The following is an 18,100-nucleotide window of genomic DNA, read 5'->3' on the forward strand; positions in this document are numbered from 1 at the left end:
ACAGCAAACGCGCTCTAGTGTGAACGCTCAAAGCAGCCCGCATGCGCAAAAGAAGATGTCACACACAACGTGCTCTGTTTAGACCCAGAGCAAACAATATTGTTTGACAGATGGCCCTTAATATAAAGACTTCGGACTTTACGTTTCCCAATTTTTGCTTTAAGTTATTTTGTTATTTACATAATAATGTAGATAACCTAATAATGATCCTTATTGCTGTTTTAGAGGAGCGGTGCTTCAAAGGATAGCTGCAGATTTCTGTCAGAATCTGCAGATTATACAGTACAAATAAAAAGTTCACGTTTCTCCAACGTTGTCTTCCCAACAGTTTCACTGACATCTACACGGGATGGCCAGGAAGCGTTTGCGATGTCTTATCGGGCGCTGATAATTGGCGTCTGTCTTGTGTTGGTGACGTAAAAGACGGATTTAATGCGACATGACCGTTCAAACAGCAGTCGCTTTCTAAAACATCGGATATGTATCGGATTCAGTACCACATACGAAAGTGACCCAGATCGGATTTGAAAATATCGGATTTACGCCGTTCACACTGTCATAGCATGATCGGATATGGGTCGCATAGGGTCAAAAAAATCGGATTTGATGCGCTTTCGCCTGCAGTGTGAACGTAGCCTTACTCTCAAATCCTCCCTAATAACAAGAACATAATTACACTTTAGCCACAAGAGGGCAGCAGCATTAAGTCGCATGTATATAAAGGTACAGTGATTATATTACAGTGATTTTGACAAAAACAAAACAGAGGTTCATGGCAGTGTGTTTTTCATAACATACCAACCAAATTAAATAATAAAAACTTTATAACTTACAGAACTTTTTTAGAGGCTTTGACCACTGGCAGCAGCCTCAGAAGAGCCTCCTCTGAAGCAAAGTATTTCTTCAGGTCAAACACATCCAGATCTTTTTCTGATGACAGTAAGATGAAGACCAGAGCTGACCACTGAGCAGGAGACAGTTTATCTGTGGAGAGACGTCCTGAACTCAGGGACTGTTGGATCTCCTCCAGTAGAGAACGATCATTCAGTTCATTCAGACAGTGAAACAGATTGATGCTTTTCTCTGCAGACAGATTCTCACTGAGCTTCTCCTTGATGTACTGAACTGCTTCTTGATTGGTCTTTGAGCTACTTCCTGTCTGTGTCATGAGGCCTTGCAAACGAGTTTGATTAGTCTTCAGACCCAAGAGAAAACGAAGGAACAAGTCCAGGTGTCCATTGGGGCTCTGTAAGGCCTTGTCCACAGCACACTGGTAGAAGTATTTCTCTGTCTGAGAGCTTGTTTGTTGTTCTTCCAGCAGATTGAGTCCAGAGTTGATGAAGGTCAGGTGGACATGAAGAGCAGCCAGAAACTCCTGAACACTGAGATGAACAAAGCAGAACACCTTGTTCTGGTACAGTTGTTTCTCCTCTTTAAAGATCTGTGTGAACACTCCTGAGTACACTGAGGCTGCTCTGATATCGATGCCACACTCTGTCAGGTCTGGTTCATAGAAGATCAGGTTTCCTTTCTGCAGCTGATCAAAAGCCAGTTTTCCCAGAGACTCAATCATCTTCCTGCTCTCTGGACTCCAGTGTGGATCTGTCTCAGCTCCTCCATCATATTTGACCTTCTTCACTTTGGCCTGAACCACCAGGAAGTGGATGTACATCTCAGTCAGGGTGTTGGGCAGCTCTCCTCCCTCTCTGGTTTCCAGCACATCCTCCAGAACTGTAGCAGTGATCCAGCAGAAGACTGGGATGTGACACATGATGTGGAGGCTTCGAGCTTTCTTGATGTGGGAGATGATCCTGCTGGCCTGCTTCTTATCTCTGAATCTCTTCCTGAAGTACTCCTCCTTCTGTGGTTCAGTGAACCCTCTGACCTCTGTCACCATGTCGACACACTGAGGAGGGATCTGATTGGCTGCTGCAGGTCGTGTTGTTATCCAAAGGCGAGCAGAAGGGAGCAGGTTCCCTCTGATGAGGTTTGTCAGCAGCTCATCCAATGAGGTGGACTTTCTTGTTTCAGTCAGGATTTTAGTTTTGTTGAAGTCCAAATTAAGTCGACACTCATCCAGACCATCAAGTATGAACACAACCTGGAAGTCTTCAAGCCTGCAGATTCCTGATTCGTTAGTTTGATTAAAGAAGTGATGAACAAGTTCCACCAAGCTGAACTTTTCCTCTTTCAGCACATTCAGCTCTCTGAAAGTGAATGGAAATATGAACTGGATGTCCTGGTTGGCTTTGTCTTCAGCCCAGTCCAGGCTGTATTTCTGTGTTAAGACTGTTTTCCCAATGCCAGCCACTCCCTTTGTCAGCACTGTTCTGATTGGTTCGTCTCTTCCTGGTGAGGCTTTAAAGATGTCTTCTTGTCTGATTGTTGTTTCTGGTCTGTCTGGTTTCCTGGATGCTGTTTCAATCTGTCTGACCTCATGTTCATCATTGACCTCTGCAGTCCCTCCCTCTGTGATGTAGAGCTCTGTGTAGATCTGATTCAGGAGGGTTGGGCTTCCTGCTTTAGCGATGCCCTCAAACACACACTGGAACTTCTTCTTCAGTTGGGCTTTAAGTTCTCGTTTACGGAGTGAAGCAAATATTTCTGAAGGTAAGAAATTCAGAAACAAATATTATATAATAAATATCATAGCCTTTCAGTACCCTGAAAGGATGAATGTCTATTGGTCCATTTCTTGAGCTATTAGGAAAGATCAATATTCAGTCTTTAGAGAAATTCTCTTACTGCTCTGCAGATGGTCAGCCATCTCATGCTGCTTAAGTCTCCTCAAGAAGTGGAGTGTGATCTTCAGAAATGCTTCTCTGCAGCTCTTTCTTTCATCTTCATCCTCTCCTTCAAACATCTCCTCATCCTCCATCTGGCTCTTTAAAGTTTCTGGGTGATCTGGACTCAGAAGCTTCTGGATCTTCTTCAGCTCGTTCTTCACAAACATGGTGATGTTGTCCTCCAGCCGCTGGAAAAGAAAACTATATGAATTACCCAGTGGTAAATGGACTGGTTCTTATATAGCTCTCTTTGATACTCTGTGCACACAAAGCATTTTATACAACATGCCTCATTCAACCAAGCACATTGTTCTATGCTTAAATACTTTCTTTCACACTCTGATGGATGCATCAGAGGGCAGCTTGGGTTTAGTACGTTACCCAGTACATTTGCCAGCCAGGGTTTGATTCACAAACCTAACTAGTAGCTGACCTGCTCCCCTCCTGAGCTACAGTCACCCCAATCTGACTGAAATCATGGAGCCCAAACTCTGATTTATGTTGGACACACTGACAATCCTCTGGTCCACAAAGTGCAGCATAGAGGTGACTGAAAAGAACAAATGTAAACGTAGTACTACAAACCATAACCACAGAGTCCAGGTGTGTTTGATGTTGCTGTGCAGACTGACCAGTGGAAACCTCTGCTCTCTGCTGGTCCACTCTGTGGAGGAGTAATGTATAATTAGCTCATGTTATGTCTGTCCACACACAGACACAAGCTAAAGGTCCATGAAGTGATGTTTGGATGGGTTCAGTCAATCAGATGACTGTCATGGTGGAGCTTTGCTAGTCCTGCTGATCCCACTGAGAATTAACAACTCAGTTTCCAGATGTCTGTAGTTTTCTGCTCAGTTTCTTTAGTCCCAACAGCTCTTACCATCTCCTGCATAAAGCTTTCCCTCCATGCTCAGATGCCCTGGAACAAGGTGCTCTCTTTATATCAGTGACTGGTTTAAAGGGACAACTTGCAGTGCTCGCCAAACTTTGTGTCAGCAAAAGTAGTTCTAATGTTTCTTACATTTATTACATTTTTACATTTTTACACACACAAATCAATGAACGCAAAAACATGAACTTTCCAGATATTTTGTTTTACAATGTTACAAAACTCAGTTCACAACTACACAGTCTGATTTACAAGTACAAAATATTTATGACCACAGTTTGAGCCGATGTATGTCCCGAGTCTGTGGACTCAGTGGTTTTGTTTTGATTGTTCTTGTCTTTTGTTACAATTTCATTCTGATTAAGATTTTCTAGTTCTGAGGTTTTGGTTTCTGTGTTCCCTCTGTACTGTGTTAGTATTGTGTCTCTGTGTTCACTTCCTGTTTTATTTTGACAGTGCCATGTCCTATGTTAGTGTGTCTACTTTTGCTTCCCCTTGTCTGGTTATGTCCAATGAATCCTGCTGTGTCTCCCTTTTCTCATTCCCTGATGGCTCTTTTGTGTATATGAGCCCTTTGTTTTCTCCTGCTTGTTGCTGGTTCGTCTGTGTTGTCTCCCCGTGTCTCCGTTTAAGGTTTCAGGTTAGTTTTGTAGTTTTTTCAGTAGAGGTTATCTTAGCTTCTGCACAGGCCATCTCCACTGCACTTCACCGTTTCAATAAAGCTCACTCACTTCACAGCAGTGTTGGCATCTTGGGTCCTTTATTAAATTCAACATGGCTCGCCCCGCTAGCCGTGACATAAGATGTGAAAAAACAATATCCAAAAAACACGAGAGACAAACAGGGAATAGTTTTAAGGTGCAGGGCCAACAAACTGAGTCTAGCCATGAACTCAGAGTTGATTGAATTAGCATTTTGAATTGGCTGATCTGAGTTACTTCAATCAAGTCTATGTTCACTTTGAGTTAAGATTATACGTGATTAATGTAAAAGAAAAAAGCCGTCATCAGCAACTGATTCTGATTTAACAGGTTTTCAAATCTAAGCGGTACCCATCCCTAGCTGGCTGTAGTTAAACCTTTACTTAAAAAGCATCCCTAGACCCAGCTGTCTTAGCTAATTATAGGCCAATCTCCAACCTGACAATCCTTGAAAGAGTAGTTGGGGGGAGACAATCAGAGGGGCAGTGTGATGATCTTTGGTTACAAACTACCGCAGTCAAGTCATTAAGGGAAACAGGATCAAACTGCTCTAAGACAGCTGAGCACACAGGAGAAAGACTCGGATCTGAGGCAGCAGTCGGCGAGACAAGAGCCCTAATAGACAGAAGCTTGTTGTTAAAAAATGCTAAAAAGAGTGACGCTGAAAAACTAGTTCATGCATTTATTACTTCCAGACTGGACGACTGTAATTCATTATTATCAGGATGTCCTAAAAACTCCCTGAAAAGCCTTCAGCTGATCCAAAATGCTGCAGCAAGAGTCCTGACAGGGACTAGAAAGAGAGAGCAGATTTCTCCTGTTTTGGCTTCCCTTCATTGGCTGCTCCTCACATACAAGGTCTTAAATAATCAGGCCCCATCTTATCTTAATGCTGCACCACAACACCTGATCTCTGGTTTCCTCAGGTCAAACATGGCTGCAGAGAGCAGCTTTATGTCAGTAACCATGTCCAGGACCGAGCTGACTGCTTACAGAGTTCATACTCTAACTGCTAGCTGCTCTGCTAGCTAAGCTAACTCAGTAACAGTGACTCTGACAGCAGTTACTGTGGAACAGCGGCCGAGCTCAGGACACATTCAGTGTGTTTAGTCTGAGTCCTGGACTCTGATTCAATGGATTCAATCCAGCTCAGAGTTTCATGTGTTCATCAGAATAAAATACATGTACTAATATAACAGAAGTAATGCTCTGAATGCAGGACTGTAATGGAGGATAAATAAGGTTTTTACAGCCTGAAAGAAACATTCAGTTCATATATTTGTAGACAGTGAAGCAGTTTTTAATACTGCAGCTGTTTCCTTCACCTGTGTGTGTGTGAGCCACACCTTCATGTGCTGCTTTAGAAATATGTGGTCTGACTGCTCAGACTGAGTCTAGGAGGAAAGTTCACACGCTGGAGAAAGTTTTGTTCCTAACTTTGTCAGAGTTCGGCTCCAAAGACAAAGAAGACGGAGCTCACAGTCTGTAGATGGTCCTCAGTGTGTGTGTGAAGCCAAGAAAGCACACAGGAGTGTGTTTATGTCAGCAAATCAGTGTGTGTGAAGAGTCTGAGGGAGTGTGTGAATGAGACTACTGTGACAACTCGCCAAACTTTGTGTCAGCAAAAGTAGTTCTAATGTTTCTTACATTTATTACATTTTTACATTTTTACACACACAAATCAATGAACGCAAAAACATGAACTTTCCAGATATTTTGTTTCACAATGTTACAAAACTCAGTTCACAACTACACAGTCTGATTTACAAGTACAAAATATTTATGACCACAGTTTGAGCCGATGTATGTCCCGAGTCTGTGGACTCAGTGGTTTTGTTTTGATTGTTATTGTCTTTTGTTACAATTTCATTCTGATTAAGATTTTCTAGTTCTGAGGTTTTGGTTTCTGTGTTCCCTCTGTACTGTGTTAGTATTGTGTCTCTGTGTTCACTTCCTGTTTTATTTTGACAGTGCCATGTCCTACGTTAGTGTGTCTACTTTTGCTTCCCCTTGTCTGGTTATGTCCAATGAATCCTGCTGTGTCTCCCTTTTCTCATTCCCTGATGGCTCTTTTGTGTATATGAGCCCTTTGTTTTCTCCTGCTTGTTGCTGGTTCGTCTGTGTTGTCTCCCCGTGTCTCCGTTTAAGGTTTCAGGTTAGTTTTGTAGTTTTTTCAGTAGAGGTTATCTTAGCTTCTGCACAGGCCATCTCCACTGCACTTCACCGTTTCAATAAAGCTCACTCACTTCACAGCAGTGTTGGCATCTTGGGTCCTTTTTTAAATTCAACATGGCTCGCCCCGCTAGCCGTGACATAAGATGTGAAAACAATATCCAAAAAACACGAGGGACAAACAGGGAATAGTTTTAAGGTGCAGGGCCAACAAACTGAGTCTAGCCATGAACTCAGAGTTGATTGAATTAGCATTTTGAATTGGCTGATCTGAGTTACTTCAATCAAGTCTATGTTCACTTTGAGTTAAGATTATACGTGATTGATGGAAAAGAAAAAAGCCGTCATCAGCAACTGATTCTGATTTAGCAGGTTTTCAAATCTAAACGGTACCCATCCCTAGCTGGCTGTAGTTAAACCTTTACTTAAAAAGCATCCCTAGACCCAGCTGTCTTAGCTAATTATAGGCCGATCTCCAACCTGACAATCCTTGAAAGAGTAGTTGGGGGGAGACAATCAGAGGGGCAGTGTGATGATCTTAGGTTACAAACTACTGCAGTCAAGTCATTAAGGGAAACAGGATCAAACTGCTCTAAGACAGCTGAGCACACAGGAGAAAGACTCGGATCTGAGGCAGCAGTCGGCGAGACAAGAGCCCTAATAGACAGAAGCTTGTTGTTAAAAAACGCTAAAAAGAGTGACGCTGAAAAACTAGTTCATGCATTTATTACTTCCAGGCTGGACGACTGTAATTCATTATTATCAGGATGTCCTAAAAACTCCCTGAAAAGCCTTCAGCTGATCCAAAATGCTGCAGCAAGAGTCCTGACAGGGACTAGAAAGAGAGAGCAGATTTCTCCTGTTTTGGCTTCCCTTCATTGGCTTCCTGTTAAATCCAGAATTCAAAATCCTGCTCCTCACATACAAGCAGTGTTGGGACTAACGCGTTATTAACTCATTCACTGCCATTGACATCTATAGCCGTCAATTGCAGTGCATGAGTCAATGGGTTTAACTCATTCACTGCCAATGGCTGGCAGTGAATGAGTTAAGTAACGTGTTACAGTAACTACGTTATTATTGTGGTAACGAGCACGGTAACTAGTTATTATGCCAAAATCAGGAACGCGTTAGTCGTTACTGAGATTTAGATAGGGTCGTTACTCGTTACTTCGTGTGGTGGCTATCGCGGAGTTTCCACAGATTCAGTAACATTAGCAAGTGGTGGAGGCCAGCAGGTGGATGAAGGAAAAGGGACGCAGAAGGAAAAGAGACCCGAGGCGGCCGCCAGTCCAAGTGTGAACTGAACTTCAGGTAAGAAGTTATGACCTGCAGTCTCTCTGGGTCAGATATGAACCAAGTTTAGGTGGAGTTTATTTTCGTTATTCTGACTTTTTCCGTACTGCGTGCTAGCTAGCATGACGGAGTTTCTATACAGCTGGGTGGTGCTATGAAGTTAATGATGTTGAACTTTATTTTGTTCATAAGTTATTAGAGTTGCCAACCGTCCCGTCTGGTATTCAGAGAAAATATTACGCGTTTCTTATTGAGGTGAAAAGGATCAGTTTGTCCCGTAATTCAGCTACAATGAAAAAGGCACAAAGCTGGATTTATTCTGTGTCTTTGCTGCACAGCTGCCTCTTCTTCTCTCATTCTCCCCCCTCCCTCTCCCGTTTCTACTTCAATCATGAAAACTGATCAATGATCAGCTGATCGGCTCTCTTGTTTGTTTATCGCTCACTTTGCGCCAGAAAGAGGAAACCAGCGGATGTCGCGCTAAACAACAGCAGCATGTTTAAGCTTGATCAGCTGTTGTTAGAATTTATTTAATATTAATTTCTAGTATCAGCTGATGTTTGATGGAGCCACAGCTGTAAAGCTGCTGGTCATGATATGGTTTGGTTATCTGGTGAGAGGGAAACATGAAGATGAAACCAGGAGATGTCCTTACTGGATCATCAGAGCTGAACAGGTGATGGAGAAACAGGTTTACCTTTTAGGTGACATGAATGAGTTGAAGGGAAGTTATGAACTGTTTCTGAGAGACAAATAACCCCAGGATCCTTTTTTAGGTAGCTGACAGCTGGTAACTGTGCAGGTGCGGATCTAGCAAAGTGTTGCCAGGGGGGCATGTAGGGCATTAACAGGGAGAGGTGGGCACAAGGAAATACTTTTCTTTCTTATTCTCATTTAAAATGTCTAGCTTTTAAAAAATAATTATCTGAATCTTACAACAAACGATTGATAGATTGATGCATATATACCATCAAAACAGTGTACATCACTGTCACAACAGCGTTTGTTTTCATTCAAAGGCTTTATGTTTTTCCTATAATGGTGGGCCGGTCTCTAGTCAAAATGCCCGGACCAATTTTCTGTCCCAGTCCAGCCCTGTATGCAGCTCATCTGCAGTCTGGCGTTACCTACATCTTCCTATTCAGAAGGCAGAATTTCCAAGTTCTGAGTACAATCAAAGCACCACGACTGCAGTTTTTGTGTTGGATGTAAAAGGCGCACATGACGCTGTGACGTAGGCTAGAATCATGGCAGCAGTCAACGACGGTCCAGGCGTGGGATTTCTCTCGTGGAAATATGCACATTATCTTTTCCTTTCTATTGGTAGGTGGCACAGTGCACTGTGGCAAGTAAGCAAGCTAGAAGACTGGCAACGTTATGGAAGCAACACATTAACAAGAGAATTCTGAGTAAAACCAAAGTTACTTTCCCTAGTAACTAGTTACTTTGAAAATAACGAGTAACTTGAAGTAACTGAGTTACTTTTGAGAGAAGTAACTAGTAATGTAATTAAGTTACTATTTTAAAGTAACTTACCCAACACTGCATACAAGGTCTTAAATAATCAGGCCCCATCTTATCTTAATGCTGCACCACAACACCTGATCTCTGGTTTCCTGACCTCTTCAATCCCACTTTAATACTTGACTAAACTCATTTTCCTGTTTAGGTGTTGAGGCAAAGCCGCCCATCTACAATGCAGGCAACAGCAAACGGAGCTATTTTTGATTCCCTTTGGGTTTTTTCTACTTTTGTGCTACAAAATGTTCAAGCTGATTAAATTCATTAGAATAAAAGTTCAGATAATTTTCTCATATTAATGTTGGAGGTAGAAATTCAGGTAACTTTGCACAAAAACTGGCAGAAATTTCCTTCAAAGATGGCGTTTTTACTTTAATACTGTGAGTACATTTCAGAGCCTGTACTCTTTTACCTTTACTTGAGTAAAGAAGTTGAATCATTATTTCAGCTTTAAGAGGGTATTTTAACACAAACATCAGTCCTTCTACTTAAGTATGTTTGACACTTTGTTTAATCATCATTTTTAATGATCAAATATAATTATTTTTGTTATTTGTGGATTTTAAATGTCCTTGACAGAGACAGATGATGATCATTATCCTGCACTGTGGTCTCAGGTTTGGTCGAGCTAGCACAAAGAATGGCTATGTTGAACTTCCTCCTGGGATCTACACTAAGAAGTGAGTCCAACATTAGCAGGGTCTCTTTCCTTTATCTGGATTCACTTTAGCATTCACAGTCACGTGAAGCTTGTTATTAACTTGATAAGTCAACCCAGGGTTTCAGCTGAGCGCTCACATGAAACACATGGTGTTGGCAGCATCTGATCAATCATATTCATGGAGACGTGTATCAGCAACAGAGCAGCTGAGTTTGCAGAAGGACGTCAAACTAAACCACAGGAACAATATGAGGAGATTACACACATAATAAAATACTAGCAGTAACACAGCTGCTGCAGACAAATCAGTCGTGTGATCGTGTGTGAGAGGAGAAGGACTGTAAAGGAGTTTGGTGTTAAAAGCTCTGTATGAATGTGGGAGACTTTGAAGGGCTTTAAAAAGGCCAATATAAAATAAAAGGCAGCAAAATTGCTGAGTGTGAAAGTCACCAGACTTATCAGAGCTCTGTGATTAAGACCTGTAAGAACACCTGTTTGTACTTGTTGGCATTATATCAAACACACACGTATATTAAGCCTTTGTTTGAACTCTGGTTGAATTTGTTACTTTCAGACTGTGAAACATCACAGAGGCTGCAGCTGCAGATCTTTTATTCACCTGGAAATTTACTTTAAATGTTAGATGGAAAATGTATTGCTCAGTTTAACCAAAGTAAGAACAAGAATCCATAAACCTTCATGAAGACAAACATCTCCCAGAACATTGAGCTGCTGAAGTGTCACTGAAGGGAAAAACTATTTGTCCTCCTCCATCCAGCAACACCTGAAACACCTGAGTGGAAGCTCCTCCCTACACTGTGTTTGAAGCAAAGCACAAAGGAGACACCTGCTGGAGCAGCTGGAGTCCTACAGACACTCAGCCTCTTCACTACACAAACACCTCCTACAACATCCACTCTTTCCACTCTGACTGCTGTGTTTGTGGAAACACTCCAACACACACCGCTTCACACACCAACATAGAAATGTGTGTGAAAAAGAGCTGAGCTGATATTAAACATGAGGATTTATTCAGAAATACAGAGTCAGGAACAACATCTAGACACACATTACCTCTCAGAGGCAGAAGAACATCCTTTAAAGTTTATAACAGCATCCATCGACACGTTGCTCTTTAAGGAAACACAGCTGGGTTCAGGTCCAGGAGATTCTGGCCTCTTATTGATCCTAAAAGAAAAACAATAAATGTCACAGCTTCATGAGACAGGAAGGAAAAACTGGAAATATTAAATTAAAGACATGATGAACAATCTCATAAAAATAATGTACTTACTCTTTGTCACATAACAGTCTTTTGTTAAAGTTTATAACAGCACCCTTCGAGTAGTTGCTCTTTAAGGAAACACAGCTGGGTTCAGGTCCAGGCTCTGGATTAGTTTCAGGGTTATGTCCAGCTGAGCCTGGTACGCCCCACAGCTCTGGGCTTTAAAACAACACACACAGAGGTATGAGTGTGAATAATGATGGAGCAGTGATGTGAGTGCTGAGCTGTGACATGGAGAAGAGTCATGGACAGTTAGAGATGGTCATCTCACCTCTGAGCTTTGGTCTGGCTCTCATGTTCCCCACACAGAGTGCTTTTAGAGGGAGGGACTCCCTCCTCTCTGTCCTCACACTGATCCATGCTGCTGAAAACATCCAGATGAACAGAATCAACTTTTTGGGGATTTACTGGATGATTGAGCATCAAGACACTTTTTAATATTTTACTAATTTCTGAAGCTTTTTACCAACTTTGTTCAAATTGGTCTGCTGTCATTTTATTGTTGACAAAAAGAGATTTGAGTTTGAGTGTTGACGTTTCCATGTGGGACTGTTGCTGCAACACCAGGATCTTACTACAGAATACATTTTATATTGTGAGCACTTGGATGTTAGTCCAGTGGTCCTAAACTGACACACCTGCACCTGGATTCATTCTGACCAGATTTTAGCCCAACAGTGTTTCATACTTAATACATCAGACACAAACTCTGCAGCTGTCATTGTTTTGATCGAAACTATATGTGACGTAGCAGAAATATATATACACATGCAGCTTGTGATTTTTTTTTCAGAGCTGTGGGTGCATGATAGCGCCTAACAGTTCTCCGTTCCCGGGAATGTAAAATAAAGATCATTTTTTGAGTTTGACCACTTTGAGCCCAGTTTTTCTTCGCTGCCAAAAGAATGCAAAGAACTGAATTTAATAAGACGATCAACTGCGCCACAACATTCACGAAAGCGAAAGTAAAAGCGACGGAAGGAAACGCCCAGAGAGGCGTTTGAGGGACGGTCAGAGTCAGGAACCTCAGAAACGCATCAGGCTGGAGTTTAATTCTGTTTTCATCTTTAGAAACACCTGGAAATAGTTATAAAAACGCTGCGTAATAAAGAAAAATAGTGTAGATTAGTTTGAGTTGTGTTTAGCTGAGCTGTGTCTTTAATCTGAAGTTCATTTTGTGGAGGAGCAGCAAGACTTTCAGTGTTACTCTCAGAGAAAGCCTCCCAAATGTCTGTTGTCTTAATAGTGGAATTATCTGGAAAATGAACCAGTTCTTATGAGCTGCTTTTCTGTATGAGCAGTCAAAGCATTTTATACAGCGTGCTTCATTCACACAAGCACTTCTTTTTCTAACAATGACACTATGATGGATGCATCGGAGAGCAAGTCGGGGTTCCACATCTTGCCCAAGGATACCGTGGCGTGCAGACTGGAGCAGCCAGGGATCAAACCTCCAACCTTCCAGTTAGTAATTCTACCTGCTGAGCTACAGTCTGTACTTCCTGAACAACACACACTCCTTTTGTTTCTTTATTTCCAGTAGCAACCAGGACCATAATGAACCCTGACTCCAACAGACACTCAGGATCCACCTGCCCAGTAAGTCACCCGCTAACTGCAACTATCAGAGCCCTGACCTTCTGCAGAGACGAGTCACACTGAACACAGCAAGTGTCCCTGCTCTCAGATACAAAACCTGCCTTTAAAAGTTCAGAGTAATGAAATCAGCAGTTCTGATTCTAGAATCTGTAGTCTCACACACATGTGCAGAGCACTTTTGTTGTTTTGGTTCACATCAGGTGATATTCTGCTGCAAACAACTAATGAGAACATTTTATGAAAGCTTTGAGTGTCCATCAGGATCCTGTAGAAACAGCTTCCATGTCAAAGATCAATATTCTGAATTCTGTTTTGAAAGAAAAAGATTTCTAGAAAATTCTCTAAAGAATTCACCATCTGTTTTGTTTTCTAAAACAGATGGTGTTTTAGAAGCTACCTGGTTTCTCCACCGGTTTTTCTTTATTTTTTTTAAGGAGGTCTGGTTTCCCCACCAGTTTTTTAATTATTCTAAGGAGGTCTGGTTTCTTCGCCAGTTTTTAAGGAGGGTTAAGGATGGTTGCTCCACCGAAAGGAGGTTTTTCCTCTGCCGCTGAGGGCGTTGAGTGTTTGGTTTATCCACCAATATGTAAGGAGGATAGAGCTCTCATTGGTGGGTAAACGCACGTGTGAGCGAGTGCGGGCCAGACGTGGTCTGTGTGAGTGTGACTGATTGTTGTCTTGTAATGGGGAATAAACTGGGTAATTCTGCCTTGAAAGGGGATGGAATACATTGCAAAGTATTCACTGGGCAGCACGTAGTATGTAGATCATTGAAGGAAGAAAGTAATGAATTTGTGCACAAAGCAGATGGAACAGTGAGTGTGACTGTGTCTGACGTCACTGTGTGTGTGAGACACAGAGAGGTGTGAAAGACAAACATCCAAACTCAGCCTGCAGTTCTGTTCTGTGATTCTACATTTGACTATCCGTTGAGTTTGGTGTGCACTTCTGCTTTGTTCAGATGCATTTAGATACATCACCTCCACTCTGGGTGGCTGTAGCTCAGGTGGCAGAGCAGGTCAGCCACTAATCAGAAGGTCGGTGGTTCGATCCCAGGCTGCACCCTGGCTGCATGCCAAATATCCTTGGGCAAGATACTAACCCCGTGTTTGCCTACTGGTGGTGGTCAGAGGGCCCGGTGGCGCCTGTGTCCGGCAGCCTCGCCTCTGTCAGTGCGCCCCAGGGCAGCTGTGGCTACAATGTAGCTTGCTATCGCCAGTGTGTGAATGTGTGTGTGAATGGGTGGATGACTGAATGTAGTGTAAAGCGCTATACAAATGCAGGCCATTTACCATCTCCTGTCTTTCCTTCTCTACCATTGCCTCCTAACTGCGGATGGGCACCGGTATCTGATGTCATTATGGCACCGGGTCTGACATAAACGGTAGTAACCAGACTGAAAAGCAGTGCACATTTTGGTGCTTTTTTTCCTGAGATGTCATACACTTTGGATTCTAGCCAATCATTTTACCTTTCCAAGGATAGTAGGCGGGCCCCGGTACGTATGTTCTTTTAGAGCAGAGCGACAGATTAAAAATGCCCAAGGCTAAGCGGTCAAAGTCTGGCTGTACTTCACAGCAAAAGATGCAAACTCAGCAGCCTGCAACAAGTGCTTTAAGCTGATACTGTGCAAAGGAGGTAACACCTCGAATCTGGTGAAACAGGGAGGCTGTAGCTCAGGAGGTAGAGCTGGTCACCTACTGGTCGGAAGGCTGATGGTTCGATCCCAGGCTCCTCGTGCCAAGTATCCTTGGGCAAGATACTAACCCCAACTTGCTCTCCACATTCGGAGTGTGAATGTACTTAGAAAGCACTGAGTACAGATAAAGTGCTGGTGTGATTGGGTGAATGTGGCATGTTGAGTACTCTGGGAGAGTAGAAAAGCGCTATATAAGAATCAGTCTGTTTACCATGAAACACCCGGCGACGCATAGTGTTTTTTTTTTAAAGCCGAGAAATGCACCGTATTTGATAGCTTCCTGCAAGACCTCACACCGAGCACAACTACTGCGGGTGTGGTGCCTGTTATCGGACACGGAGTTAGCAACATCCCCCAAGAACCTGAAGAGGAGAGTCCTGGCCCCTAGCCCTGCCAGAGGAGCAGAAATGATGAGGATGATGACGGCAGCAGCAGCCGTTCTTCTCTGCGTGTGTAGCTTAATGTTGTTTGTGTGTAATTTACGTTGAGTAGGCTAACCACGTTATTACATTAATGTAAGGTGAACAAGCAAACACCGTTGTAGTTACATGCTGCTGTCTTCTTGTTTGATAGAGTGATACCATATATGCCCTATAGCTGCACAAAAGGCTAACATTGTTATCTTTTTACAAAAAAAACAACAAAACATGAGCGGTTTCAGGACAAAGTTTGTGTTCTCCATTCTTTAAGCACCGGTTCCAACCAAAGGAGGTATCTTGTATCAACAGAAAAGGCTAACTTGGTTATCATTTTGCAGAAAAAAAGAGACTGCTAAAAATAAAAACATGAGAGGTTTTTGGACAAAGTTTGTGTTCTCCATTCTTTAATCACTGATTCGAGCACCGATTAAGCACAGGCACTGTTTCAAAAGTACCGGTTTGGCACCGGTATCGGATAAAACCTAAACGATACCCATCCCTACTCCTAACATGCCTCCTTCCTCCTCTTCCTTTTCTTTCAGCCATCAGTAGCATGACAGTCTTATTCATTATGATCCACGCATTTTATTTGGTAAAGCTTTAGTTCAGAAGGCCCTTACTAATGCAACACTCCCCATTTACCCAGGCTGGCACTTGGAGTACACTGGCTTGTGGCCCCTTGTGCCAGCATTAGTGCTTTCCTCCTTTCTGCTGCTCACAATTCACCGATCACACTTTGACTATTACCATTAAAGGCTGCAGAACCTGCGTCTGAAGCCTCTGGTTTAAAAGAGTTCAAATAAATAATCCAGCTATAGTTGTCAGTATTTCCACTGCTGCACAGGAAAAAACTTTATTATAAAATAAATAATAAGAAATAAACTTTATTTTTCAAACACAAGCTTTACACAACTTGTACGTTCACACAAGCACTTTTTCCATGTGTCTAAGTGTTTCCTGTCGAACATTCACCAGGACACCATGCAGACTGGCATTAAACCACCAACCTTCTGGTTAGCAGGTGACCTGCTCGACCACCTGAGTTCCAGCCACCTCATCAAAGTGACCAATCACATTAGAATCCTGTCCTGCTTTGGGCTCCGCCTCCAAACCATCCAAAGCGGGTTTATTTGCACCATGTATGCAGGTAAACTTAAACATCCATTCAGCTGCTTCAGAAGGAAAATGTCAGCTTGTGGTTTCAGTCACAGGAAACTCACAGGTTAGAGTCCAGCCAGAGGGCTGCTGTTGTTTATCTGTAAAGTCTTTACATTTACAGAAATAAATAATTATGTGGACACATCTGGATCATCAGCAAACATGAAACCAGGTGACCACCAGGACCAAGCTGACTGCTGACACAGAGTTCATACTCTAACTGCTAGCTGCTCTGCTAGCTAAGTTAACTGATGTTAAAGGTCAGAGTAAAGAAATGACGTGATGCTGCTGGGAGTGACACCACAGACTAGCAGCATTTAGTTACTCAGCATATAATGCAGTTAATCTGAAATCTCTTTTTCTCTCTGAAACAAAGTGACAGCAGACTGAGTCAAAGACAGAAACCTTATTGAAACACCAAATATTCCCCGGCTTCACTTCCTGATCCAGGATTCAAAGAGGACGTTGCACTTACTCAGCTTCTTCCCATGAACGTCTTCCCTCTGCAGCTCTGCTGTCTGGACCAGGTCTGTGTAGAAACAGAGACAATCTTCTGCTTCATCAGTCCTCTGTGTCTGCAGGCTGAAGTCACATTAAACACTTCACACCAGCAAAGAGTCTGAAGCTCAAAGGTCAAAGGTCAGCTGCTGCACCTTGTGTGATATTGTTTGATCAATAATTAACCTGCAGCAGGTTTCTGCTCCAACTCCAACACACTGAACAACCCTGAGAACAAATTAGAGGATGTGGGTGTGTCTGCAAGCTTCAATAGTAAACACCTCACACCAGCAATGAGTCTGAAGCTCGCAGGTCAAAGGTCAAAGGTCAGCTGCCACACTGTATATAATATTTCAATATGTATACAACCTGACTGTGGGTGTGTGTGCAGCCATAAACAGTTTAAACATTAAACACTGAACCATAAAAGAAGCTTAAGCTGCAGCTCACAGGTCAAAGCTCAGCTGCTGCAGCCAGTTATGACTTTACATAAATCATCATGTTTTCCCTCTCAGCACTTGGGCTGTTTTGACTCAGCTACACTATGGCAAATGGCCAATGGTTCCACAGCTGTTCTTGTTGTGTTAGGGCTGAAAAGCCCGACTTGTTCTCCTCTGCAGGTCATCAAATGCACCACAGAAGTTTGTATTTGCAGAAGCCTGTGTATGTTTGATGGCTTTATTATTCTCTGTTCAAAGACAATAAATGTGGAAAATGTCTCATGTAGTATCAGCGTCATTTAAAAATGACTGCAAACATTTAGAGAACATGTGCTGCTGTTTGTCCTTGTAACAGGGCGGCCCTTAGCGGCTGGAAACACAGTGAGACACACCAAGGCAAGTGTAGTGGAACAAAGTATTTATTTGCTATATGGCTCTCCTTACAACAATTAACTTGTCGAGCTTCTTCACAGCACAAAAAATCCACCTCTAATGACAACTGGCAGCCTTAAATATGTTCAGCTGTCACAGACTTAACCATTATTCCACTCTCAGGTAAATTCTTAAATCCCAACCTTCCACCACAGTATACAATATATTAATTAGAATAAATAAATACATAAATACATTTCCACATTTACATATTAATAAATATTTCACACTTAATGTTACACCAAACCCAATATTATAAAAACCCAGAAACCCAAGCACAAAAAGATTCACCACACTCTCTTTACCAATGGTCTCTCCCGGAACCTTTAAATGGTGTCTGGACCCCAGGGGAAACATTTGCCCAAACACCTTGAAGAGGACACAGGCAAGAAAGGTGAGTAATCATTAACTTACAAACACTTATTTGCACCACTTTTATCCCTAGATTTCACACACACGTTTGCATTAGTTTTCCTTACTGGTAAACCTTAATCACAATCTCAATCACCATTCTTCTCTCCTGACAGACAACCACCACATTCCT

General features: G+C 42.4%; 1 protein-coding gene and 1 pseudogene across 1 annotated transcript; both read right to left on the bottom strand.

Annotated features, from left to right (window-relative positions):
* LOC146577658 (carboxy-terminal kinesin 2-like) overlaps nt 1–18,100 on the bottom strand; it is a 372,043-nt pseudogene that overhangs the window by 40,175 nt on the left and 313,768 nt on the right.
* Nucleotides 830–2,980, bottom strand: LOC146577660 (protein NLRC3-like). Its single transcript, XM_085268357.1, has 2 exons — nt 2,746–2,980; nt 830–2,604 (listed from the first exon to the last, which is right to left on the bottom strand). Exons 1-2 carry the CDS (start codon nt 2,951–2,953, stop codon nt 830–832), a joined length of 1,983 nt encoding a protein of 660 aa, XP_085124483.1. The 5' UTR covers nt 2,954–2,980.

This window comes from Mchenga conophoros, linkage group LG3 (genome assembly GCF_057382185.1).
Source record: "Mchenga conophoros isolate Kocher_MC1m ecotype Shallow Benthic linkage group LG3, M_conophoros_male_GT1.1, whole genome shotgun sequence".
Lineage (NCBI taxonomy): Eukaryota > Metazoa > Chordata > Actinopteri > Cichliformes > Cichlidae > Mchenga > Mchenga conophoros.